An 11,373-nucleotide genomic window follows, 5' to 3' on the forward strand; every position below is an offset into this window, starting at 1 on the left:
TATGCTCATCCAGCATATGAACACATTATACTACATTTTGAACCGTTGTAACCATTTGACTATGTGAACCGCCTTACCCCTTTGATTACATGAACCGTTTGTAACCATTGAACCGTGTGAACCAGTTGTATCTGTGGACATGATTTACATTTGACAATAGACATTTGACTATACATAAACATTTCTACAATTGTTATGCATTTGATCTTGATGGATTGGTTTGAGTAAGTGATCTAAGTAACGAGGCGTGTGTAATATGACACAAGCATGGTGGATACGCCGCTGGTACTTCCTATATATAAGTGTTTGTGTGGTATTACATATTGTGGTATTACATATTGTAGCGTTATTAAGTGCTGAACCAGTAAGAGGTCTGAACCATTAAGAGTCAGTATAATACTTAACCGTTCAAAGGCAAATGTTTAACAAATTCAGATTAGAGGTTTTAACCATTCAGACTCGGTATAATGCTTAACCATTCAGAGGCGAATGTCTGAACCATTCAAACATTTGCTTATGAAACAAGCAGTCTGAACCATTAAATGCTGAATCAGTAAGAGATCTGAAACATTAAACGCTGAATCCATAAACAAACAGCCCCGTAATTGGTGTTTTCTTGTAACAGATTGTACAAAAATGGTAGCTAGGCAATAAGTTTCATCAACTGTACACAAAAACTCATAAATAAGGCATGTATCACATTTGCAAGTATCCGCATTATATAAAAATTTTAGTTATATATATGCATTTATTGAAAAAAATATAACAATATATTTATTACATGTATATTGTTCCTTAAATAATTATTGGCATATTTTAATTATAATAATATATTTATTACATTTATAGTGTTCCTTAAATAGTTATTGGTATAATTTAATCAAATATAATTACTTAAAAAAGATCATTTTGTTTGAGTTCTTATATATGCACTTTCATCATCAGTGCTCACACACACACACCAAGGTTAAAAAACACACGTACAGGAAGAATGAATAACATGCTAATAGTAATGTTTGGCATGATCATACCAGGTTATATATTAACTGGGATTTCAGAAGCTCGTCTCAAAGTAGGGTTTTACAACAAGATGTGCCCAGATGCAGAATCCATTGTTGGTGGCTTTGTTAGGAGTGCAACTGAATTTGACCCACGAGTTCCCGCTTTCTTACTCAGGCTTCACTTTCATGACTGTTTTGTTCAGGTTCTTTAGTTTCTCTCACTCTAAAGGCACATAAATTTATGGATTTAATGACAACCAGTTTATTTTCAGGGTTGTGATGGATCAGTTCTGATAGCTAATGGGCCGATTTCGGAGAAACTAGCACCTGCGCATCAAGGATTGAAGGGTTTCGATGTGATAGAGGGTGCAAAAGCCCTGTTGGAGTTAATGTGCCCTGGTGTGGTTTCTTGTGCTGATATTGTGGCCATTGCTGCTAGAGATGCAGTTGCTATTGTATGTTATATTTTGCATTTTTTTTCTTTTTTGTTCCGAATGTCATGCAATTACAGTTTTTTGTGTGTTTTGTTGATAGAGTTCTGGACCAATTTATAAAGTTGAAACTGGTAGAAGAGATGGATTTATTTCAAATAAAACATTGGCGGACAAGATGCCGGATTTTAGAGACTCAATTCAGCTTCTAAAACACAAGTTCTTTGAGAAAGGGCTTGATGATAAAGACCTCGTGGTTCTCAGTGGTACTCTACTCTTCATCTTTATATCTATCTCACTAGCAGTATATAATAATGTATGGATATATCTCATGCAGATCAAGTGATCATGTATAGTCGGTACATTTTGAGAAGTATGAACATGGAGAAGTTTGATGACATTTTCCATCAACAAACTCAGTGTAGAATTATAATAACTAGATTTTTATATCGCGCGTTGCGGCGAAACCGAGCAAATGATAACGTAAAACAAACGTGATTTGAAAATAAAGCATGCTGTTTAGAAAGTCAAATCATTAGAACGATTTAGTTTATCATCGTATCGTTTTATTTTATGAAACCAAATAAATACTTTATTTTGAGTATTGCCTCGTTTTAACAAAACTTATAACGGAATGTTAGGGAAAGAAATCAAGCACAACTACATATTTAAGTTTTTAGAAAAAAGTTATAAACGTTACTTATTAAAGAAGTATCAAATTAATCGATAAATTAATATATGTTAAAAAAAGAAAAAAATTATTAAAAAAGGTAAAGGAAATAGATGTTTAAAAAAATAAAAATGTGTTACTAAAAGTAAATATAAAAATAAACTATTATAATATATTAAATAATAAAATAATAAAAAACTATATATTAATTATTATAAAAATAAAGTTAATATTCATCGTCTCTCGAAATCAATATATATATATATATATATATATATATATATATAATTAATATTTTAGTTTAATTATTTAATTAATATTTTAGTGACATTTCAAGCATTATATTATATATATATTGTTAATTAAGGATGATGAATAGTAATTTTAGTTTTATAATAATATACAGCTTTTTATTATTTTTTATTTTAATAACATATTTTTAATTTGTTTTTCGTTATTTAAAATCATATATTTCCTATATCATTTTTTTAATAATTCACTTTTCTTTTTTTAGAACATATATTATCGATTAATTACATTTTACTAAAAACTTAAGTACGTAGTTATGTTTGATTTTTTCCGGACATTCTTATAAGTTTTGTTAAATACGAAATTGTACTTATAATAAAGTATTTATTTGGTATCATAAAACAGTACGATGATAAATTAAATCGTTCTAGTGGTTTCGCTTTCTAAACAACATGTTTTTTTGCAAATCACGTTTGTTTTACATTATCATTTGCTCGGTTTCGCCGTAACGCGCAACGAAAAAAAAACTAGTTATCTTAAGATTTCTCAAAGTGGTAATTAAATAATGGTTCCATGACTGAAAACCTAAGGCTAAGGTCCTACTCGAGATTCATGGAAAACGGCCATAAAATCAACATGCGTTATAGGCTATTTAATAAATACGTTCGTCCTATCATTTTTTTAAAGGTAAACAATGTTCATCTTTTGTATGTACATGCAAGGTTTTTGTTAAGACATTTTCAGCTAAAATATTTGCTTTAATACATACAAAATGTCAAATAAAATAGACAATATTTTAATATGAATATGATTGCACTATTATATGTACAACTTTACTTTCATAATAATCCGGTTGTAATCTCTGTATATAAAAAAAATTAAGTATAGTTATTTAATGTAAGAGAATATGGTTTTAGTCTCTCTTGCTATTCTAACATATGAGATGGTGAAATTTAGTTTTATTTATTTACTTCATGAGTCATGATGACAAATTTTTAGGTGCACATACTATCGGTACAACTGCGTGTTTCTTCCTTATGGACCGGCTCTACAATTTCTCATCTCGTGAGGGTCCAGACCCGAGTATAGATAAGGATCTCCTTCTAGAACTGATGGAAACTTGCCCTCCAAACGGAGATATAAACTTCAGGTTGCCGATTGATCATGATAGTGGTGATACTTTTGACATTCAGATCCTAGAAAACATTAGGAATGGCTTTGCAGTGCTACAATCCGATGCAAAGCTCATGGATGATCCAGTGACCAAAAGAATTTTGGACTCCTATTTCATGGTTACCAACCAATCAGTCAAACCATCTTTTGAAGCGGATTTTGTCAAGTCCATGGTGAAAATGGGTCGCATTGGAGTTAAGAATGGTCCAAAAAGAGGAGAGATTAGACGTGTGTGTAACACGTTTAATTGACAAAAATAACTGTTTCTAGTATTTCTTGGGATTTCAAAGATGCGAGTACGATGGGATGCGTTGATATAATTTTTGGGTAGGGGAAATGTTGTGGAGGAGTTTGCTAGGTAGGATGTTTAGAAGATTGGTTGCTACCTTCAAGGCATGTTGCCAATATGTGTTTGGTAAGGATGAGTGAGCTAAAAGAGTTCTAATAATGTTATTAATGGACCTTATTTTTCTCTCTGTTTTTCCGTTTTGGAACATCTGATTTTTGTATTCCTTGCCGTTATCACATTGAAATTGTTTGATTTTACATTCAAATTGAGTATGAATCATGTTATAGATGGTGGTGAAGATAGAGAAAACTTGAGATTTGTTTGTGAGAGGGTAAGTCCATAGAAAATTAGAGAAATCATCAAGAAAAATGATGTAATAACGGTGACCCCCCATGTCACACCCCGACCGCGTATAACATGCAACCGCGGCGGAAACGTCGGGGAGTGTTGGGACAGAATTAATTGTTTCACAACCATGGCATACAAAGTTATATTTTATTTATCAAACACGGGTGTTACATTGTTTCAAAACAGGAAATAAAGTGTTCAGAACATATTCAAACTAAGTCTATCTTCGTTTTATGTCTCTAAGGCACAGGTCCGCCCTAGAATCACAATCATCGTCCTAAGCGACAGCTCCTGAAAACACATGTGAAAGTAGGTACGTCAGCATAAAAATGCCTGTGAGATACATAGGTTTTGTGAAAATGGGATTCATGACTTAAGTTTAAAGAAAACTTTTAATAACAGTCAGTCATGAACCTTGTAAATTGTTCTGTTTGGTAAATCATATGAAAAACGATAAGATCAGATGATATGTATAGATAAAATGTAAGGTTAAATGAATAACCTAGTAAATGAGTTTGTATAAGATAAGTTGTTTGTAAAAATAATGTCTTGTGAAGAATATGATATTTGTGTAGAACGTAATATTATACAAACATTTATATATAGGAAGTACCAGCGGCGTATCCACCATGTTTGTATCATATTACATACGCCACATTACTCAAACCATTTACCCAAACCAACCACCATGTAAATTGTTCATGTATGAATCAATTGTCAAGTGTTATTGTGTAAACCATATCAAAATGTCCATGTCTAATGTAAACCACCAAGTGTGTATATAATTGTCAAATTGTTTATGTTTACTGTAAATCATATAATGTGTATCCAAAATATCATGTATGGCATGTGAAATATATCAACTAGGCTATAGGTAAAAATGCACAAAAACAGGGTATTGAATTAAACATAGTTTAAGTCAAAGTTATGTTTTGTGGAACAAATGCATGCTATACTGATACAAACATTTATGCAGTATTGTGAAAATGCATACATTCAAGCCTTTGTGACTGTGGTGATAGACCTTTAAATAAATTAAAGGTCTATATGTGTTATGTTTCTCGTATTCGGTCATTCCTTCCAATCCAAACAAACCCGAGATTTCAGGAATGGGAGTTGTCAAGTCCTATGGTACCATTACCTACTAACGGGTGGCATGATCAGTGTTAATGAATGTACATTGTATAATTTGAACAAACCAAATGTCATACCAAAATGTGAGCATGTGATGAATAAATGTACTAAGTACGCACACAATGGGCATACATAGCATAAAATGTAGTGTAAATGATGTACTAAGTACGCACACAATGGGCATACATAGCATAAAATGTAGTGTAAAATGATGTACTAAGTACGCACACAATGGGCATACATAGCATAAAAGTCATGTAAATCAATGTGCTAGCATGCTATCAGTCAACACACATAGCAGAAATGTAACGTAAATCAATGTACTAAGTATGCTAAGTAAACATACATAGCGAAACAATGTAATGTAAATCATGTACTAATAGTGTACTAATGAGCATAGCAAGTATATGATGTGAAAACAGGAAAGCACGAAAGTAACAAGTAGGCACATGTGTTTCTCCCCAAAACGGTATGGAAAACAGTAAAAGAGGGGACTATGTACTCACCTGAGATTGCTTTGAAGTCCTTGTGTAATAATCACACAATGCTAGAGATCACGGAATATCAAACGGCACCTAATAGGTAGCTATATTAATATACCGGACCAAATTCGGAGGATCGGATAGTATGCGGGTTCGTAAACCAAACGAGTATGGAGACTCGTGTAATATGGTTTAACAAAGCCTACATACTAAAATGAAACCTAACCTAAGTGCTTACGACCCATTACGACCCGTTTAGGTAGCTTATGCTACCTTAACGCGTCGTTCGCGTAGAACGCGTTTGGAACGCCTAACATCATGACCATAAGGTATAACCTCAGAAGGTTACAGTTATGGTCACCTAATGTGTTTGGTCGGATCCTAATGATGACCAAATGGGTCGGGTTCGAAAGTGTAAGCGATTGTTTAGATCGCTTACCTTACGACCCTATATAAGCACTAAACTAAAAGTGACGAGCTAAGCATGTTAGAACATGCTTAACTAAGTTTAGAAAACGGGTTTGGTATCAAAACAAACGGTTTTGATACTCACGAGTAGTTTGGTTACAAAATACGCAAGAATGCGCATTTTGGCCGAAACTACGACTCGTCACTAAGCCTAGATAACGTGGTAATCAGTAGGTATAGTCACTACGGACTATAACCATCGTGATCATGCTCACGTTATGAAGTTCCAACGAACTTCGCATTGACCATAAGCTGGTCAAAGCAGAAAGTCAAACAAAGTTTGACTTTAGCACTAGAAAGCGATTAAAAGAACGAAAGAACACTTACGAAGGGTCCCCAAAAGCTAAACTTGATCCAGGAGCTCATGTATGGAGCAATGGCATCAACTTAGAGCTCTTTGATCAGTTTTGTGGGTTTTACACCAAATGGGGGGGGTATTTATAGGAAAAGCAAAACCGTTAGGATCGTTTCTTGAATTTCGTGCCATGATCTCATTCGTACACTTGTCAAGATGTTGTGGTATCACATTATGACCCTAACTCCAGAGATTGTGAAGGGGCATTGCCCTTTGGAGTGATTGAAAGGCCAAAAACAGCAAAAAAAACTAGTTTCTGCATCTGCAGGGATGACGCGGCCCGCGTAAGACTTGGACATGGTCTTACGCGCCCCGCCTGGGGATCCAGATAAGAACCCAAGTTTCAGAAATGACAGTTTAGGTCCCTGTTATGGTTTAAGGCCATTTCCGACACATTCAAGGCCCGTTAAGCCATCTTTAAGGACCTAAAATGATGCCTAAACATTGAGGACATGAAACATGCTCAAAAATATTCCGGATGTTGGTTCGTTTGGCCGTACGATCGCGATGTTCGCTTAATTACGACGGAATGCGCATAAGTGCGAAAAACGATCCAAATTGCGCGACAAATGGATTTTTCTCATGCCAAACACTAAGGCATAATATTATAATGCTTACATAAATTTTTGGATGTCCGGATGTATTCAGAACGTAAGTTATGCGCGAAAGTGCAAACTTATGCACTTTTTGACACTTTTAGTCCTTGAATGATCCAAAAGTTTATTTTAGCACACCGAACCTCTCAAAGCCTATTTCTAAGCTATGTAAAGGATATTTAAGGTGTGTTTAACTTATGGTCATGCTCCGGAATGTTTGTTACAGTTCAAATTGGCATACTTTCGCAGTTTGTCAAGTTTAGTCCCTGTAAGCGAATTAACTTGTTTTTGCCATACCAAAGCCTTTAAAACTTATTTCTAAGTTATGTAAAGGTTATTTAAGGTATGTTGAGTATATGTTGATGTTCCAGAGTATTTGTCGCATTAAACTGAGTACGTTTACGCACCAGTTTGCGTTTAATTCTCCAGAAAGCGATGTAGAGTTTAAAATCGAACAAAAGTCAAAACATGAAAAAGGTAAAACACAACCAAACAATCATTGGGATCAAATACATTGTTTTATTGATAATTGAACTGTTCACAATGATTACAAGCACAGATATTACAGTCTCCCCTACTTGTGGAAATTTCGTCCCGAAATTTATTTAGAGGAAACTCGTGGAAAAAGATGCGGATATTTTGCCTTCATTTGATCTTCGCGTTCACAAGTAAACTCGGGTCCACGCTTAGATTCCCAGCGAACCTTGACCAAAGGAATGCGCTTGCGTTTAAGCCACTTGACTTCACGTTCCATGATTTCCACCGGTTTCTCAACAAATTTCAGTGTTTTATCAACACGAATTTCGTTAAGCGGTATGTGGAGGTTCTCATCAGCTAAACACCTCTTGAGATTGGACACTTGAAAGGTTGGATGAACATTTCCAAGTTCAGGAGGTAACTCAAGTCTGTAGGCTACCTTACCGATTCTTTCGACGATCTTGAATGGTCCAACGTATCTAGGTGCAAGTTTTCCTTTCTTTCCAAATCTGATCACACCTTTCCAAGGTGAGACCTTAAGTAATACACGATCACCGACATGAAAATCCAAGGGCTTGCGTTTTAGGTCCGCGTAACTCCTTTGACGGCTTCTAGCTGTCTGAAGGTTATCACGAACTCTCTTTACCTTATCAGTTGTCTCTAAAATGAGGGCATGTCCAGTAAGTTGAGCCTCACCAATCTCATTCCAGCAGACTGGTGAACGACATTTTCGACCATAGAGAGCCTCGAAAGGAGCCATGTTAATGCTGGAGTGATAACTGTTGTTGTAGGAGAATTCAATCAACGGAAGATGTGAATCCCAACTACCACCAAAATCGATCACACAAGCTCTAAGCATATCCTCCAGTGTCTGGATTGTTCTTTCAGATTGACCATCCGTTTGCGGATGATAAGCTGTGCTCAGATTAAGTTGGGACCCCATAGCAGATTGCATGGTTCTCCAAAAATGAGAAGTGAAACGAGCATCTCTGTCAGAAATGATGTTCAAAGGAACACCATGTCGAGCTACAATTTCATCCACATAGATTTTAGCAAGTTTGTCAGCAGAAAAATCCTCACGGATTGGCAAGAAATGCGCTGATTTAGTAAGACGATCAACAACTACCCAGATGGCATCGTGACCTTTCTTTGTGCGCGGGAGTTTAGTAATGAGATCCATAGTAATGTTTTCCCATTTCCAAACTAGGATCTCTGGTTGCTCCAATAAACCAGAAGGACGCTGATGTTCAGCCTTAACCTTAAGACAAGTAAGGCATTTTGATACGTATAAGGCAATGTCTTTCGTCATACCAGGCCACCAATACGGAATACGAAGATCCTTATACATCTTATCTGAGCTAGGATGAATAGAATAACGAGACTTATGGGCTTCATCCATAAGCAAGGTACGAAGATTATCTTGGCTCGGGACCCACAAACGGTCCATGAAGTAATACGATCCATTGTCCTTCAATTCTAGAGCAGGTGTTCTGTGATAAGGAAATTCCTTATCCATTAAACCTTGTGAAACACAAGCTTGTTGAGCCTGAGAAATACGGGCTTGGATATCGGATTGAGCTTGAATAACAGATTGGACACGAACACAATGAAGCTTAGTACGTTCCTTGCGACTCAAAGCATCGGCCACGACATTCGCCTTACCAGGATGGTAGAGAATTTCGCAGTCATAGTCGTTTAGAAGTTCCACCCAACGTCGTTGCCTCATGTTGAGTTCTTTCTGATTGAAGATATGCTGGAGACTTTTGTGGTCTGTGAAAACCACACATTTTGTACCGTACAAATAGTGTCTCCAAATCTTAAGAGCGAAGACAACTGTGCCCAACTCAAGATCATGAGTGGTGTAGTTCTTCTCATGTATCTTCAATTGCCTTGATGCGTATGCTATGACTTTGTTTCTTTGCATCAGGACGCAGCCAAGACCTAGTTTAGATGCATCGCAATAAACGACAAAATCATCATTGCCCTCAGGCAAAGTTAGGACAGGCGCGTCACAAAGTTTTTGTTTTAAAGTCAGAAACGCTTCCTCTTGCTTGAATCCCCAATCAAATGGCTTGTTCTTCTTAGTTAGAGCAGTTAGAGGAACTGCAATCTTCGAGAAATTTTCAATGAAGCGGCGATAATAACCCGCTAGACCAAGAAAAGAACGAACTTCAGTAGGAGTAGTAGGTGTATCCCAGTCCTTAATCGCACTGATCTTGGAGGGATCTACATGAATACCTTGTTCGTTGACAATATGTCCTAAGAATTGAACCTCTTTAAGCCAGAATTCACACTTGGAGAATTTGGCGAAAAGTTGCTCTTTCTTTAGGAGTTCTAAAGTAAGACGAAGATGTTGCTCATGATCAGCTCGCGTCTTAGAATATATCAAAATGTCATCAATGAAAACGATGATGAACTTATCTAAATAAGGCTTGCAGACCCTATTCATCAAGTCCATGAAAACAGCAGGAGCATTAGTCAAACCGAATGGCATGACTGTGAACTCATAATGCCCGTAACGAGTGCGGAATGCTGTCTTTGGAATATCTTCTTCATGCACACGGAGTTGATGATATCCAGATCGCAGATCAATCTTTGAAAAATAAGAAGCGCCTTGCAATTGATCAAATAGATCATCGATGCGAGGTAGGGGATATCGATTCTTGATGGTAAGCTTGTTAAGCTCACGATAATCGATACACATCCTAAAAGATCCATCCTTCTTCTTGACAAAAAGAACGGGAGCACCCCAAGGTGAAAAGCTAGGACGGATAAAACCTTTGTTGGAGAGTTCCTGCAGCTGCTTAGACAACTCTTGCATCTCGGATGGTGCAAGACGATATGGAGCTCTGGCAATGGGATTTGCACCAGGTACGAGATCAATACGGAACTCGACTTGGCGTGCTGGGGGTAGACCAGGTAAATCTTTAGGGAATACTTCAGAATAATCCCGAACAACAGGAATATCTTGAATAGATTTACCTTTGCCCTTATCTGCTACAACATGTGCCAAAAAGGCCACATAGTTCTTCCGCAGATACTTCCGAGCTTTAAAACAAGACATGAGTTTGAGACCACCAGCAGGTTTCTCACCACGAACCTGTAGGATCTCGCCTGACGAAAGCGGCATGCGAATGATCTTCTCAAAACAAACTATCTCTGCGTGATACTTGGCTAACCAATCCATACCCACAATAATGTCGAAGCTTCCAAGTTGCATAGGCGTGAGGTCAATAGGAAAAAGATGGTTGTTAAGGTTCAAATGGCAGTTGCGGAGAACCGAATCAAGAACAATGGGTTCTCCATTAGCAACTTCTACTGTCAAAGGCTTACCTAGTTTCGTTCTAGGCACACGAAGCAATGGCTCAAAAGATAACGACACGAAACTCTTATCGGCACCCGAATCAAAAAGAACAGATGCTGGCTGATTATTAATAAAGAACGTACCGTTCACCACATTATCATCTGCTTATGCCTCTTGTGCGTTCATGTTGAAAACTCGACCTCGAGCCTGAGCCTGATTCTGATTGGCATTTTGATTCTGGTTGGCTAGCCTTGGGCACCGATTTCTGTAGTGGGTCAGATCCCCATAATTGTAGCACGAACCAGGAGGAAAATGAGGTCGTGCAGCTTGACCTTGTTGCTGAGCAAGAGGCTGAGCTTGGTTCTGGTTAGCAGGAATGCGGCAGGTGGCAGCAAA

General features: G+C 36.9%; 1 protein-coding gene across 1 annotated transcript; it reads left to right on the top strand.

Moving 5' to 3' along the window:
* The first annotated feature begins 1,000 nt into the window (after positions 1-1,000).
* On the top strand, positions 1,001-3,775 carry LOC110912326 (peroxidase 43). The gene is made up of 4 exons (XM_022157041.2): positions 1,001-1,204; positions 1,274-1,456; positions 1,536-1,698; positions 3,351-3,775. Exons 1-4 carry the CDS (start codon positions 1,001-1,003, stop codon positions 3,773-3,775), a joined length of 975 nt encoding a protein of 324 aa, XP_022012733.2.
* Positions 3,776-11,373: the final 7,598 nt, after the last annotated feature.

This window comes from Helianthus annuus, chromosome 16, assembly GCF_002127325.2.
Source record: "Helianthus annuus cultivar XRQ/B chromosome 16, HanXRQr2.0-SUNRISE, whole genome shotgun sequence".
Classification (NCBI taxonomy): domain Eukaryota; kingdom Viridiplantae; phylum Streptophyta; class Magnoliopsida; order Asterales; family Asteraceae; genus Helianthus; species Helianthus annuus.

What these genes read in the sequence shown, in the direction of transcription:
- LOC110912326 (XM_022157041.2), top strand. Translation starts at nt 1,001, where the DNA reads ATGCTAATAGTAATGTTTGGCATGATCATACCAGGTTATATATTAACT. An exon ending in CTAGAGATGCAGTTGCTATT is followed by an intron (nt 1,457 to 1,535) that starts GTATGTTATATT and finishes TTTTGTTGATAG; the next exon opens with AGTTCTGGACCAATTTATAA. An exon ending in AGACCTCGTGGTTCTCAGTG is followed by an intron (nt 1,699 to 3,350) that starts GTACTCTACTCT and finishes ACAAATTTTTAG; the next exon opens with GTGCACATACTATCGGTACA.